The sequence below is a fragment of the Papio anubis genome, chromosome 12 (genome assembly GCF_008728515.1).
Source record: "Papio anubis isolate 15944 chromosome 12, Panubis1.0, whole genome shotgun sequence".
NCBI classification, from domain to species: Eukaryota; Metazoa; Chordata; class Mammalia; order Primates; family Cercopithecidae; genus Papio; species Papio anubis.
Window position 1 is genome coordinate 80,211,450 of NC_044987.1, and position 17,325 is coordinate 80,228,774.

Below are 17,325 nucleotides of genomic sequence, written 5' to 3' on the forward strand. Positions count from 1 at the left end.
TCACTAATGCCAGCTAAAAGGCAGTAAAGATGAGGCTCTATGTAGCTAAGGAAGGTCATTGCAACTTTTCTCTTCAGCAAGAGCATGAGAGCTTCTCTTCAATTCTTGGCAAAGCCCAAGGTAAACCTCTTCATTTACTGTCTCATTTGGGCTTCATATTGTCTTATTGAATAGTGGCATAATACATGTCAATTCACATGATTTATATTGGAAATTTATTCTTTTATATGATTAGGAAAGGTACTGTGGAGTCCCTTCAAAAACTTTCCTTTATCCAGGTAAATAAAAATCCAATATTTCTTTATAAGTAGTATTGTTGAACCACCACATTGTCTTGTGTTTAGCTCTGAGGGCTTTATCTGTTAATGAGAAAATCAAGTTCTGCACAGAATATCGACTAGTCTTTTAAGCAGACAGGATGCTTGTTAGGGAGGGTGTTTTAAACCAAAGTCATGAATTAAGAGAAGTTGCACCTTGGGAAGAAAATTCCTAATGTGAGCCCTTGAATCAATGACTGGCTTTGACAAGGAGTGTGGCAGTTACTCTTTGCCTTGTTCATTCCTCTCGAGCAGGTTTTACTTTTGACTAGATGTTTAATGTTGCATGGTATTATATTAGAAATGAGACACTTACACTTTAAAATATTGATAGATACTAATGGCATGCAAAATTCCTGTAATTCTCCCAATACAACTTAATAGGCAGCACCTTGTCATGGCTCAAGTGAACACAAAGCCTCAGACACCTGTCTAATGGGAAGTGAGTGTTCTGCAGCCCAAAGAAAGGGTAAATTTTTGATGGTTGGAGAGTAAATGCATTGTTTACATCTGATAGCCTATAGGAATGCGATACATTTAGACTGATTTCAATGTAATCAGATTAAGCAGTAAATCATGTGCTTTTCAAAAAAGATGCCATTTGATCTAATTAATTTTCAAGTTGCCAACTGCTTTTCCTGCTCTTTCTGAAATACGTCTCTCTGGTTTCCCTGTTAGTGAGTTGTCTGCCTGATAGATTCAAATTTGCTCTCTCTCTCTCTTTTCTGGGTGAGAAACAGTGAGAGGGGTTTATCTTGCTCTTTCTTTTGTGCTTGTGTAAATCTCACAAGGTAGGGACGGTGGAAGAGGACACTTTAAAAGGGTTATTACATTTCACTCATCTTCATTGACTTCGTGGATCTCATGATTATTAGCATAACGTAAAGTGTCACATTTGACTATTTTTCTCAGTCTGGATTATTAATTGTTGCAAATTGCTCCTCATCAAGTTTTGCCGTGGTAGAACTTTTATAGCTATCTGACTATAGTTCTCCTATTCTGAATATAGTCAGAGAACTTTCATTCATTTATTCATTCAGCGTATGAATTTGGCTGGGTTCTCTTCCAGATATTAGAAATGCTGACTTGAAAAAGACAGATGAGGCTCCTTATCTTAAGGTGCTTACAGTGTGCTGGGTAAAGCAAGCTAAGTGATGGAGACTGACCAGGTGGTTAGGAGTTACTTTATTTAGGATGGATAGGGAGGGCGTCTAGTGCAGGAGATATCTAAGCAGGTACAGGAATGCTGTGGTCATTGTTCCATTTCCTCCAGACCCAGAAGATAATTGGTGGTAGTAGCAGTCAGGAAGTACACATACAACTTCAGGATGGATATGATGGGCACAAGGGTACCAGGAAAGCTATTTCCTCCTTCCTTAGCCAGGTGATCTAGGAAGGCAGGGCCAGCCACGACCAGAGTCTTGGAGACCCCTGTGGGTCATGGGAGGTACCGTGTTACATGCTGAAGAGCTGAAGAATGTGTCTGAATGGGTCGTCCAAATGGGGAGGTTCTGAGAGATCAGGAAATAACCAACATATAGGGGGGTTAGAATGCATAAAAATAATATATAAAGAATGTAGAATGTAAGGGTAGTCCTAGATGAGAACTTAAAATGCAGGCCTCTGCTTACTGCTGTTTTCATTTTCCCAGAAACATTTTTCATAAATTGGCTAAATACAATTAAATATCCCAAATTGACTAGGAAAATGCTTACTACTGGAGTGGGTGAAAGTGTTAAGAATAGTGTGCTGCCGTATTTTACTCAGAAAAGCTAACTGATGCCCAGGTGTGTGTGTGTGTGTGTGTGGGTGTGTGTGTGTGTTGGGGGGGCGTTGGTGATAGTGTGTTTAAGCACATTATCTTATAAATTGTTTCTTCCATCTCTTCCTGTTGCCTCAGCCTATTTCCAATCGTGTGTGAGTTTATGATTAACTTTCCACAAAAATAAAACTTTATAAATGTCAAAGGATTATATTTTTGGAAGAATGTAAAAGAAATAAGATATATGCTTAGAACTTTGAGTAATTTACATAGAGAAGTTTACGATTTATGGCCAGAAAGAGTTAAAGAAAGCTGAAAAAATGATACTTTAAAACTACAATAATAAAAATACTGCAGTTTTAGGATTCATAGAAAGTATACTTTATCCAAAAATTCTGTTTTAATGCAAAATTTAGTATCTAAATAGATCATCAGTTTTCTCCATAATATCAGATTAAACAGCAACAGAAATGCTTTTTTTTCTGTTACATATTAGCTTGTTCTAGCTTTAAAGTTTATTAAGGGAAAAAAGAAACTTAAGACTTAAATTTTCATAATTGTGGAAATGTATGGCAAAACAGACAATGAGTTCTTGCATTTTAACATTGAAATATCAAGCCCTTAAATTCCCTGTGATAGTGATGTCATTTCTTTTAACTGTAAATTCAAAGCTTAAGTAAGCATCTAAGATATTGAGACTTCCCATCTCAGTGGGTCCATTTGGTGAGAGCTACAGCAAGTAGGCCGGACTGGGTCACATGACCTGTGCAGCTCTGCATTCTTAGGTACCCATGAGACTTACACAATGTCAGCACCGACTAAGTGCCAAGGGCATGTAATGTATTTTGTTTAATCCTCATGACAATCCATACAGTCAACAGTAATATCCTTATTTTTTAAATGAGGAAATTGAAGTACAGAGAAATTAAATTACTTGATTAAAGTCATGCATTTAGTAGAATACGGAACTGCAATATGAAGAACCCAAATGTATTTAATACCAAATTTATGTTATCTTTGCTATACCACACGATCTAAGATACCTCTTGGCTTTGTGGGCATGAAAAAGACAACAGTTACCTTTTTATTTTTCAGCGTGGTATATTTTTTTAGGGTAAATGATACTAGCCACAACTTCAGAATATCCTCTCCTTCTCAGTGGCTTAACTTCGCAGAATTTTAATTCTCATTTAAATAGAGTCCAGTTGGGTGTGTCTGGTTGATAGGTGGCCTTTGATGTCATCATTTAGGGGTTCAAGAATCTCTGTCTTATAGCTCTGTCCACCCCCTAGCCCTCAGTCTTCTCCAGGCAGCTGAAAGGGAGAAAAAGCAAAGAGATAAAGGGAAAGAGACAGCATGGAAGATACCTGAGGGAGTTTTAAAATTATTTTGTGTGGGGTGGAGGGGCGAGCTTAGAAGTGGGGCACGGCCTTTCCACTCCCATTCCATAGCCACACTCAACTTCAAGGGAGGCTGGGAAGTGTAGTAGAGCTGTGAATCTAGGAGGAAAGCAAAGTGGGTTCCAGGAGAGCTGACCGGTCTTGCCTTCATGCTTTGACACATGAACTTGTTTCCCCTTTTCCTTCTGATAAGTAAGTCTAGTTAGGAATTTTACTTTATTTGAATGAGTTAGCTTTTCATGTTGCTCTTTTAGGAAATAAAAGACCTGTCTGTAACAGGAAGACATCCCAGGGAATGTTAATCATGTCCTCTCTTGTTCAGAGTTGATGTAAAAATTCTACCAAATCATTTACTATTTTCGTTTTCCTGTATTTTAACTCTTCGATAAATAGTGGCTTGGCTGGGGCTTTTGTGGCTGGAACTGCCCTTCATTGCTTGTCTAGAGAGGCAGTAGAGCAAGGTAGTCAATAGTATAGACTATAGGATCTGGTTTCAAATCCCAGCTGTGTCACTCACAAGCTGCTTAACCATGGATGAGGTATTTGATCTTGCTATACCAAGAACACCCACCTGAGGGTGCTGTTATGGGGATTTAGTACATTAACATATTGAAAGCCCTCGATACACAATGTGGGCACACATTAAGTGCCCTATAGGTGCTGGCTGTTATGTCTGCTCTTTCAGCTCCACTTTACTCTTCATTCAAAACTCAGTGCAGTGTCTCCTTCCTTGGAAAATTTTCTCTATGGCAGGCAGAATTCTGGCTTTTGTTTTGTTTTGTTTTTCCTTTCTGCTTCCAGGAAACATTGAATTTAATGCATTGAATTATAAGGTTTGTCCATACATGTGTCTGTCTCAGGCATTAGATCTAAAGACAAGAACTTGGCCATTCTAAATTTGCCTGTATGTATTCCCATAGCCAGCACAGCACAGCACAGTGTCATACACATTGTAGGCAATCAGCTATTTGCTGATGTGAAGGAAACCTCATTAACTAGAGTACCCTATACGTCAGAAAGTTCCATTTCCTTACCACACTGGAGAGCAAGGAGTTCACTGTATTAGCTTTTACTTTTCATTTTAGTTGACTTGGGTGACACTGGATTTAAGTGACAGATCACTGTGCCCTACCTGCCTTTTTACATTATCCAGTCCACCCAAACTGTCCCTCAGGGACCAGCAGCCTTTGTGCTAAGATTCTGATTTTACTTTGGCTGGCATGTATAGCTTCCCTTCTGTAGGGGTACATGTAGGAATGTGATAATTCAGTTTCTTAGTTTGTGTTATCTTATCAGCATTAGTCTGTGCCATGCACCTTTCTTGTTCATTCATTCACCTTTTTCTTGCCTCACCATTCCCACCAGGCCTGTGATAGGAAAATTGTATGAGTTTCCTTAGCTAATCGATAATATTGTTTTTGCATGTGTGAATTTTTAGTTTACATACATTATGGACCTTATTGGTTTTTTCCTCTATTTTTTAAACTGTTAATGTTAACATAACTTTAAGCTCACAGAAAACTTATAAGAGTGATACAAGGAACAATCATATTTGCCAGGATTCTGCATTATTTGGAAGGAAGAGAAAGTGTGTATTCATAGATACTTATATATATATATACACACAAACAGTATTGTTATTTTGAACCCTTTGAGAGTTAAGTTGTAAACATTGTTACCCTCTACCCCTAAATACTTCCGTGCCTATTTCCTAAGAACGAGACATTCACTTAAGTATATACTGCCCAGTTAGCAAAATCAGGAGATGGAGTATCAATAAAATACTATTACATAATTTACAAATCTTATTCAAATTTTCCCAATAATATCCTTTATGGGATTTTTCCCCCTGCCCTAGCATCTAATCCAGGATACCATCTTGCATGTAGCTTTTATGTCTTTTTAAATCTCTTTTAATCTCCAATTGTTGTTTAGCCTTTCTTTATTTTTTATGACGTTGACATTTTAAAGACCACAAGTAGTTATTTTGTGGACTGTCTTTCAATTGAGGTTTATCTGATGTTTCTTCATGATTAGATTTCCTCCTCCCTCCTCAGCAAGGTTTCTTTTTTAAAAAATACTGTTTTTTTTTTTTTTTTTGAGACGGAGTCTCGCTCTGCCGTTCAGGCTGGAGTGCAGTGGCCGGATCTCAGCTCACTGCAAGCTCCGCCTCCCGGGTTTACGCCATTCTCCTGCCTCAGCCTCCCGAGTAGCTGGGACTACAGGCGCCCGCCACCATGCCCGGCTAGTTTTTTGTATTTTTTAGTAGAGACGGGGTTTCACTGTGTTAGTCAGGATGGTCTCGATCTCCTGACCTCGTGATCCGCCCGTCTCGGCCTCCCAAAGTGCTGGGATTACAGGCTTGAGCAAAAATACTGTTTTTAAACTCTCTTCATGTTGATACATCTGTATCCAGTTTGTTGATTCCACCTGCTGCACAGAATTCCCTAATGCAGACTGCCTCTTGGAACAGATTGGCAGGGCTGCCAGGAAGGCAGTATCCGGCAGACCTTCCTTGGCATCAAGATGGTGTCTTTGCGGAGGCTGTGTGACATGGGACATGAGAACACCACTTTGACACATGTGCCCTGGGTCACCCTGCTTTAGCTGATGGTGGTAGACCTCAGATGTTTGCTTCTTCAACTATTTCTGAGGCACACGGAGCTATTATGCTTTGCAAGATAAGGTAGCATAGGAAGTTGATCTCTTCGATTGTTTCTTCCTTCATTAATTCATGCATTTAATAAATATTGATTAAGGGCCTACTCTGCTCATTGGAGCTTATCTTCCAGCATATTGAATATGTAAAATAAACTTTTGAATTGAAAACTCGTCTAACTGTGACAGAGGCAAAACTTTTAAAATTGAGGTTAAGGTAAATAGTTCGACATTTTCAATTTATTAGTAAAATAACCTTATAGAAATTATGCTTCTGCCTCGTCACCCAAATACAGTGATTTCCATTTGTCTCTGGACTCTTCTGGTATTTACCAACATTGAACATCGTTTGTGCCTCATTATCTCTATAGGGCATAAATAATTTTGCATTCCCTTTTTTCCAGTGAAAATTATTTTGTATATACTTTCCCTTGTTTCACAACTTGCATATTCATCACCCTTAATGACTGTAGTGAATTATTTCAAGCTGATCTATAACTTATGCATATCTCCTATGTTGTAAATTTGCCTTGTTTCTAGTTTTACCACTAATATTAGGAAAAAAATTTTAAAGGCAGTATGTATCAGGCTCCTGTGTTAAGGCAGGTTTGACAAATAGTTATATCTAAAATCATTCATTCTAAGATACAAAAAAGGTTAGATTCCTTTGAAGAAAACACATTCTGTCTTTTTTTAGGAAAACTTATTTTTTCTTGATTATGTTTTGAGCCTCCATTTATAATGGAAAGATAATTAGTAGAGAAAGACCTGATGTGCTTGGAGCTTTGCCAGCTGAAAACCTTGCATGTATCGTTAGGAAACAGCAGGTTTCCAGTGGGGAATAGTAGAGTAATGGACTGTGCAGCTAAGATATAAGGCTGCAGCGTGACAGCTCCCAACCGCAGCAACTTCACAATCACTCACTTTCCTTGACACAAGTGGACAGTCTTTCAGTTCTTCCGCACTTTCCTGGTGAGAACCACCGGAGGAATACATCACCCTCTGGCATGAGGCAGTCAGCTCCATCACAGCAGGGAGGACTGATGAGCTGTCTATACTTCTGGACACACCTAGGAATGATTCCACAGCGGTTGCTCAGTCCTCAACGAGGACTCAGGAAAGCAAGAAATGGACATAGTTCTCATTTACAGATCACTGTATCTCACCCCATCCAGAATCTTCTGAGCATCCGGTGCTGAGAGGTGCTTGCCAGGGGTGAGGTGGAAGCTCATGATCAGTGGGTGGTTTCAGGGATTATTTCTAAAGAGGACACAAATAAAAGATTTGTGACTAACTAACTGGACCTTGGTAGGGTGGAATAACTGAGACATTAATTGTTTGGTAGGCTCTGTTAGAAACTTCAAAGATCCTAGGTAGGGCCCTGACCTCTTCTGTATTAGTTATGTGCCTGTATGGATTAGATGAGGATTTTCTTCATATACAGAATTTTTACCTTACTTTTCCTCCATGAGAGTAGGACCTTGCGTGTCTGGTTTCTTGCTCTATTTTCCGTTGATTAGTATGGAGCTTAGAGGGTAAGAAGTGCTCAATAAATATTTGGTGGTTGGACAATGACTTAAGCTGCATGGTTCTGTAGACTAAAAACATGATCATCTAGGCAGCTGCAATCTATTTGTTTAAAGGATTCTCTCAGATTACTACAGAAATGAGTAGGAGCTAAAGAAACCAAAGCCAGGGAATAGCAGGGTGCAAAGGAAAGTACAGTGGCTTTAGAGCCAGGCGGATAAGGGTTCTTATCCCAACTCTACTACTCACTGCTGTCTTCACTTGGTTGACTCATTTATAATCCCTAAATCTGAGCTTTCACACCTATAATGTGTATCAAACCACTTTCCTCGCAGAGTTTGTGGGCAGTTCATTGTTCAGAGTGGACGCTCAAAAATGTCACCTTCTTCCTCCCTCCCCTGCCAGAAGGGAGACAAAAACAGGAGAGGCCCAGATGATGTGTCCAAGTGTTAGATCTCTGCATTTGTGTTATCTGTCATTTAAAGTGTGCCACATACTGGCTTCTCTTCATACAGCAGCTAATGGCATGCGTACTTCAAACAGCATATGTACCTTTTGGTTCTGCTTTGAGCCTCTCTATTAGTAACTGTGTTCTTTGTCTTTACAGGATTTATGAGCGTGTGATAGACCCTCCAGATACCAACCTTCCCCCAGGAATCAATTTATGGCTTGGCCAGCGCAACCAAAAGCATGGCTTATTCAAAGTAAGCACTAACGTTCTTTTTATTGAAGTATATATATAGGCAATGCTCAATTTTCCGTGTTATTGGAGATGCGTTTATAATTACATTAGTGGGAAGGGCATGGCATAAAAACTACTAATGTTTATTGAACACTTACTTTGTGACACATGCTTTTCTATGTGCTTGACATGAATAAACTGGTTTACTTGTCCTAATAATTTATGAAGTAGGCACTTTGAAACCAGGCAGAGTGTTAAGTGACTTGCCCAAGATTATCCAGTTCACTTTGCTGCCAGGTATGGATGATCCAGAATGCAAATGACCTCAAAACGTTGACCTCCCAATTCTGAAGGATTTAGGATAATCTTCAAACTGGTTTCCCTTCTCAGATTATATGTTAATTCAGTTTAGAGTAGATGTCGAGATATGAAAACTAAATCTCTGCTTCCTTGAGCTTTGGTTTAATTGCATTACTGGGAACAGAAAACCAAATACTGCATGTTCTCCCTTTTAAGTGGGAGCTAAACATTGAATGCACACGGACACAAAGATGGGAACAATAGACACTGTGGACTACTAGAGGTGGGAAGGAGAGAGGGCGCCATGGGTTGAAAAACTATCTGTTGGGTACCATGCTCACTACCTGAGTGACTGGACCATCCATGCTCTAAACCTCAGCATCATGCAATATACCTGTGTAATAAACCTACATGTGTATCTCCTACATCCAAAAATTTAAAAAAAAAAACTGCATTATTATACTTCACAAAAACATGAGGATACAGTGACAAAATAAATTGAAAAACTTAAAAATGCCGTGAAATTTTAAGACAGTCTTGTTCTTTAAAAGAATGACACACTTTTGCTTCTGGCAATATGGCAGACCAGATATTCTAAAACTCCTTCTGCTTCAAAATGTCTATAATGCTCGATAAAATATCCCAAAAACCTTTTAAAATTCAGCATTGTACTTATATGAAAGGAATTCCTTGGGGACCAAATATGTGGAGGGGAGAGAAAGCCAGAGGGATATCAGTACCAGGAACTTAGAGCCTTAGGTTCCTTCCTTTTAATTTTTAAAAAATTAAGGTGTAATTCCACATGTTCTCACTCATAGGTGGGAGCTGAACAATGAGAACATGTGGACACAGGGCGGGGAACATCATATACCGGGGCCTGTCGGGGGTTGGGGGCTAGGGGAGGATAGCATTAGGAGAAATACCTAATGTAAATGACGAGTTGATGGGTGCAGCAAACCAGCATGGCACATGTATACCTAGGTAACAAACCTGCACGTCATGCACATGTACCCTAGAACTTAAAGTATAATTAAAAAAATACAAAAAGAAATTAAGGTATAATTTACATACAAGAAAATTCATTCCATTTAATGTACAGTGTCACAAGTTTTGGAAAATCTACACTGTATTATAATCATCATTATAATTGAGATAAAGAACCATTTCTTTACCTCCAAAAATTTCCATCCCCCTTTGTATTCAACCCTCCTCCTCACCCGAAGCCTTTAGCAACCACTGGTCTGTTTTCTGACCCTGTAGTTTTGCCTTTACCAGAATATTATATAAATGGAATCGTTTTTTTTTGTGTGTGTATTTACATAAGTTTGTATGTTGAGATTCACCAAGTTGTTGTGTGTATCAGTGGTTCATTGTTTTCTATTGCCGAGTAGTGTTCCAGTTCTGTTGTATGAATGTATCATAGTTTGTTTTGTTTGTCCATTCTTCAGTTAATGGACATCTGGGTTATTTCCAGTTTGGAACAAGTATGAATAGAGCCTCTATAAACATTTGCATACAGGTTATTGTGTGAACAGAGGTTTTGATTTCACTTAGGTAAGTGTGTGGGTATGGGATTATTGGGTTGTATATAAAGGTATGTTTAAATTCACAGGCAGCTGCTAAACCATTTTTCAAAGTAGCTGTGCCATTTTTTGCATTCCCACCAGCAATCTGTGAAAATTTCAGTTAGAGCCTTAAATTTCAACCATCTTTGTAGGATGGGAGGAATTACTTAGATCCCATGCATGAATGAGTGTTGGAATGGAAATTTTTAAAGTACAGTCAGTCCACTATCTAGCAGAGGGAGGCAATCCAGAAACTATCCTGTCTACATCTCATCTCCAGGTAAGAAAAAATAATACTTCCCAGAGAACTAGTAAACCACAGCACTTGAAGGGTTGCAGACTTGAAACCCAGATTTACTTTACCCATGAAACTCAATAAAGTATATTAAAGTGGCCCTGGCCCTGGATTACGTACCTTGGGAGTCCTGATGAAGAAAATACAAATTATCTTTGGAGAAAGTCACTTTTGATGTACACCTCAAAGGATGCCCACAGATTAAGTCCATAAAATAGGAGCTCTAAAGCTATCATGAGTGACAGTGAAAAGAAAGAAAAAAGTGCTCAGTTAGTCCTCAGAGGGCTACAGAAAATGAAATTAGCGGATAAGGAATGTTTTTTTAAAAAAAATTTTTTTAAAAACTTCTGTTTAAAATATTTGAAGAATCAAAATAATAAAGAATGTGTTATGACTAGAGACAATAAGTAGGCCCAGGGATAATTGAACTAAAAAGCACTTCCAAAAATGAAAGATATAGTTGTTGGAAATTAAAAAAAAAAAAAACAACCAAAAACCCCACTGAACCTGCTAAACAGATTAGACACAGGTATGGAGAGCATTTGTGAAATGGAAAATATTGTTAAAGTAATTAAACTAATAGTAGTACTTCAGAGATAAAAAGAAGAAAATAGGAAAGAGGTTAAAATATAGCAAAGATATATGTATATAAAAAAAATTTACATATCTGTTTAATATGTGTGTATATGTATGTGTACTGTATAAAATGGCTATTCTGATGCCTCTGTGTTTTCTAAGTGGCTTCTTAGATAGCTTAGATAGATAGATAGCTTCTTAGATATGAATATTATTATATACATAGATTTAAAAATTAAGGAAGATTATAAGGAATATATTATATCTATATATGCACATATATTTGAAAATTCCAAATAATAAACAGAGATAAAGTTTATGGGTACTATTACAAGTATAATGGGTAAGAATTTTCTAAACTTGATAAGAGACATTAATTCTCATTACTGAAAGAACAATGAAATAAAAGTATATGTTGTTGATTGCTATCTAAGAAGCCACTTAGAAAACATAGAGGCATCAGAACAGCCATTTTATTTAGCTCAGAAGCCAATTTTTTTCTGCTTTGACCTGGCTAAGCTGATACTTGCTGGGCTCTCTCCCATGTCTGTGATTAATTGGCATGCCAGCAGGTGGCAGGATGATCTGAGAGCCTCTTCACCTCTCTGGGGGTTGGCTGGCTGTTGATTCTTGTTCCTCAGTTGTCCTCCACATGGTCTCTCATCTCCAGTGGCCTAGCTCAGCTTATTTACATGTCAGCCCTGGGTTTCCAAGTATAGGAAGAGTGCAATCCCTAAAGTACTAATGCTTTTCAAGGCTTTGTCTGCTTGATCACATTTACTAATGTTTTATTGCCCAAAGCAAATCATATGGCCAAATCCAGAGTCAAAGGGTAAATAAATAGACTTCATCTCGTAAAGGGCTGCTCCATGATATCACATTGCAAGGATGTGGATGCAAGGAGGGAAGAATATTTTTGGCCACATGAGTAACCTATTATACAAATCAAGATAAATAGACAGTCACACTTAGATATATTGGCAGAATAGCAGAACTCCAAAGACACAGAGAAGATCTTAAAAGTAGCCAGTGACAAAACACAAATTTTTCACAAAAGGATAACAAATTGAACAGCTGGCTTTTAACAGTAAAAGCAGAAGTCAAAAGACAGTAGAAAAAGTGTTTTCCAAGTTTAGAGAGAAAATAACTCTCAAATGTAGTAGCATATACCAAGCTTAATTGTCATTTGAGAATGAGTGTGACATAAAGACATTAGTAGAGAAATAAAACTCAGTTTATGACCAATAGATCTTCATTTTAAAAACTTCTTGGAAAGAAGACATATAGTTCAAGAAGAATTGGAGAGTAAATGCATATTGACAGCATGCACAAATCTCAGTCAGTATTATTCTGAATGATTGCCATTATCATTGTTTGATTAAAATATAACAGTGATGCTTAATTTTAGAAAAATAAAGTTAAAAATATTGACAGTGGAATCCTTCACCAGCAACCAGGATATCCAGGTTCTCTCATCAAAATTGACTAGAAGGCTGGCGTGACTCATGGAGAGAGGGAAGAACAGTGTGGTGCGGCAGCCTACCTGAGAGCCACATGGGAAAGGGGAGCCCCCTTCCCCCAGCCAAGGGAGGCAGATTTCCAGTAACTCCAGCAGAGACTCAGGGACAGAATTCAGATCTCCCCGGGCCCAAGTCCCTAGGGGGAGAGGTGGCCACAGTCTCTGTGGACCAGCAGACTTAGCCTCTTCTCTTGGTAGTTCTGAAGAATCTGGGCAGCCTAGATGACTGGGTTTCCCTCCAGCAAAGCACACCCACTCCACCAATAGACAAAGTGCCTCATGAAACAGGTCCTGCTCCCTGTGCCACCTAACTGAGTGAGACCCTCCAACAGGGATTGTCAGACACCGTATACAAGAGCAATCCTACTGGCATCAGTTTGGTGTCCCTTGAGGCCAGAGGTCCCAGAAGGAGCAGGCATCCATCTTTGCTATTCTCCAGCCTCCTTAAGTGACATCTCCAGGCATGCAGTGAATCAGATGAATAGGGCCTGAAGTGAGTCCCCAGCAAACTGCAGCAGCCCTTCAGAAGAGGGACCTGACTGTTGAAAGAAAAACAAGCAGAAAGTGACAAGAACAGTATCATAATCAACAACAAAAGGCCCCCACAAAAACCCCATCCAAGGGTCAGCAGTCTCAAAACTGAAACTAGACAAACTCACGAAGATGAGAAAGAATCAATGAAAAAATGCAGAAAACCCAAAAGGCCAGAGTGCCTCTTCTCCAAATGATTTCAACATCTCTCCATCAAGGGCACAGATCTGGATGGAGGATTAGATGGACAAATTGACAGAAATAGGCTTCAGAAGGTGGGTAATTACAAACTCCTCCGAGTTAAAGGAGCATGTTCTAACCCAATGCAAGGAAGCTAAGAACCTTGACAAAAGGTTAAAGGAATTGCTAACTAGAATAACCAGCTTAGAGAGGAACATAAACAACCTGATGGAACTGAAAAACACGGCACAAGAACTTTGTGAAGCATACACAGGTATTAATAGTTGAATTGACCAAGCAGAAGAAAGGACATCAGAGTTTGAAGACCACCTTACTGAAATAAGACATTCAGACAAGAATAAAGAAAAAGGAATGAGCAAAGCCTCCATGAAATATGGGACTTCATAAAAAGACCAAACCTACCATTGACTGGCATACCAGGAGGAGACAGGGAGAATGGAAACGAGCTGAAAAACACACTTCAGGATATTATCCAGGAGAACGTCCCCAACCTAGCAAGACAGGCCAACATGCAAATTCAGGAAATACAAAGAACACCATTCAGATACTTGTGAGAAGATCAACCCCAAGATACATAATCATCAGCTTCACGAGGGTTGAAATGAAGGAAAAAAGTGTTAAGGGCAGCCAGAGAGAAAGACCAAGTCACCTACAAAGGGAAGCCCATCAGACTAACAGTGAACCTCTCAGCAGAAACTCTATAAGCCAGAAGAGATTGGGGGCCAATATTCAATAATCTTAAAGAAAAGAACTTTCAACCCAGAATTTCATATCCAGCCAAAGTAAGCTGCATAAGCGAAGGAGAAATAAAATCCTTTCCAGACAAGCAAATGCTGAGGAATTTCGTTACCACCAGGACTGCCCTGCAAGAGCTGCTGAAAGAAGCACTAAATATGGAAAGTAAAAACCGGTACCAGCCACTGCAAAAACATACCAAAGTATAAAGACCAATGACACTACAAAGAAACTGCATCAACCAGTGTGCAAAATAACCAAATAACATCATGATGACAGGATCAAATTCACATGTAACAATACTAACCTTAAATGTAAATGGGCTAAGTGCCCCAATTAAAAGACACAGACTGGCAAATTTGGATAAGAACTCAAGACCCATCGGTGTGCTGTATTCAGGAGACCCATCTTATGTGCAAAGACACACACAGGCTCAAAATAAAGGGAAGGAGGAAAATTTACCAAGCAAATGGAAGGCAAAAAAAAAAAAAAAAAAAAAAAGCAGGGGTTAGAATCCTAGTCTCTGACAAAACAAACTTTAAACCAACAAAGATAAAAAAAGAAGGGCATTACATAATGGTAAAGGGATCAATTCAACAAGAAGAGCTAACTATCCTAAATATATATGCACCCAATACAGGAGCACCCAGATTCATAAGGCAAATTCTTAGAGACCTACAAAGAGGCTTAGACTCCCACACAATAATAGTGGGAGACTTTCACACCCCGCTGTCAATGTTAGACAGACCAATGAGACAGAAAATTAACAAGGATATTTAGGACTTGAACTCTGCTTTGCATCAAGTGGACCTAGTAGACGTCTACAGAACTCTTTACCCCAAATCAACAGAATATACGTTCTTCTCAGTGCCACGTGACACTTATTCTAAAATTGACCACATAATTGGACATAAAACACTCCTCAGCAAATGCAAAAGAACTGAAATCATAACAAACTGTCTCTCAGACCACGGTGCAATCAAATTAGAACTCAGGATTAAGAAACTCACTCAGAACCGCACAGTTTCATGAAAACTGAACAATGTGCTCCTGAATGACTTCTGAGTAAATAATGAAATTAAGGCAGAAATCAAGAAGTTCTTTGAAACCAATGAGAACAAAGAGACAACTGCTAGAACTGATCATCCGAGAAATGCAAACCAAAACCACAATGAGATACCATCTCACACCAGTCAGAATGGTAATTATTAAAAAGCCAAGAAACAATAGATCCTATGTGAGACTGTGGAGAAATAGGAGTGCTTTTACACTGTCGGTGGGAATGCAAATTGGTTCAACTATTGTGGAAGACAGTATGGTGATTCCTCAAGGATCTATAACCAGAAATACTATTTGACCCAGCAATCCTATTACTGAGTGTATACACGAAGAAATGTAAATAATTCTATGAAGACACATGCGGCTGGGCACAGTGGCTCAGGCCGGGCATGGTGGCTCACACCTGTAATCCCAGCACTTTGAGAGGCCGAGGTGGGCGGATCACGAGGTCAGGAGTTCAAAGACCAGCCTGACCAATGTGGTGAAACCCCATCTCTACTAAAAATACAAAACTTAGCCAGGCGTGGTGGCTTATCCCTGTAATCTCAGCTACTTAGAAGGTTGAGGCAGGAGAATTGCTTGAACCCAGGAGGTGGAGGTTGCAGTGAGCTGAGATCGTGCCTCTGTATTCCAACCTGGGTGAAAGAGCGAGACTCCATTGCAAAAAAAAAAGACACATGCACATGTATGTTTATTGCAGCACTATTCACAATAGCAAAGACATGAAACCAACCCAAATGCCCATCAGTGTTAGATTAGATAAAGAAAATGTGGTACATATACAGCATGACATACTAGGCAACCATAAAAAGGAATGAAACCATAAAAAGTCATGTCCTTTGCAGGGACATGGGTAAAGCGGGAAGCCATCATCCTCAGCATACTAACACAGGAACAGAAAGCCAACACTACACGTTCTTACTCATAAGTGGGAGTTTAAGAACACGTGGATACAGAGAGGGGAACAACACACCCCAGGGGACTGTTGGGGGGTGAGGGGGGAGGGGAGGGAACTTAGAGGATAGATCAATAGGTGCAGCAAACCACCATGGCGTATGTATACCTATGTAACAAACCTGCACACTCTGCACATGTGTCCCGTGGTTTTTCTTTTTTTAGAGGAAATTTTAAAAAATCAATTAAAATTAAAATTTAAAAAAATATTGACAGCAATAAAATGATAGTAGGGGTGATCTGATTTAAAGTGCTCTAAAGCCTTGTATTGGTCAGAAAAAGAATAGAGAAACTGATTAACTTTAGACTTTAAGTCTGCATGTTGGAATTCAAACAACATCAAAATAATAGAAATCGTGTTTAACTCCCAAACTCTGAGATTTAAGTATAAGAGGAAAGGGGATTTTTTAAAGCCTCATCAACCCAAAATAAGATAAGAAGAGAAATATTTAATGTAAGATACCAGATATAATTCCATTTCACAATTGTTATTAAGTGATTTACACTTAGAATGAAAAATAAGAGTATTATATTGAATTCATAAAACCCAAAGCCTGTTGTATATTGCTTACAGTGAAACAACAAAAAACTAAGGACTCATAAATGTTGATAGAGAGGTAGTTAAAAAAAAAAAAAGAAAGAAAAATAGGCCAAACTAAACATGAGAAGGCTGGAGAAACTGCTGATATCAAACTGCAATTCAAAAAGGTCTCCACATAACAATAAGCTGTTTTAAAGATGTATATACTGAATAACATAATCTCAAACTGTATGTTGTAGCGTGGTAGGATAGCAGGGATGGATAGCCTACTCACTACAGTGTGCTGGGTCAACTGAATATCCCCATGGGGAAAGCACTAATGTTGACCCTGTTTCACACAACTGGTAATGCAAAATCAATTCCAAGTGGGCTATAGATCAAAATCTAAAAGTTAAACTGACAAAGCTTATAAAAGATAACATAGGAGAATACTTTATGACCTTGATGTAGGAAAAAAAGCTTTTTAAATAAGGCATAAGAAATAATAGCTATGAAGGAAAAGACTGATCCATTGAAATATATTAAAATTTGGAACTTTTCTCATGAAAATAGATGACTAAGAGAGTCAAAAGGCATGTCAAGGAATAGGAGGAGCTATTCAAAGCAGTTGTGTCCCACAAAGACCTTTTATGCAAACTGTATAAGGGACCCCTTTACATCAATAACAAAAAGTCTATCCAATAAAAAAATTTGAGAAAAATAC

General features: G+C 38.7%; 1 protein-coding gene across 4 annotated transcripts in view; it reads left to right on the top strand.

Moving 5' to 3' along the window:
- NELL1 (neural EGFL like 1) overlaps positions 1 to 17,325 on the top strand; it is a 960,090-nt gene that overhangs the window by 217,871 nt on the left and 724,894 nt on the right. For all 4 annotated transcript variants that reach the window (XM_017948552.3, XM_009186422.4, XM_021926833.2 and 1 more), the window contains one exon: positions 8,272 to 8,368. In XM_017948552.3, coding sequence (XP_017804041.2) covers positions 8,272 to 8,368 — 97 coding nt within the window. The remainder of the gene's footprint in view (positions 1 to 8,271; positions 8,369 to 17,325) is intronic.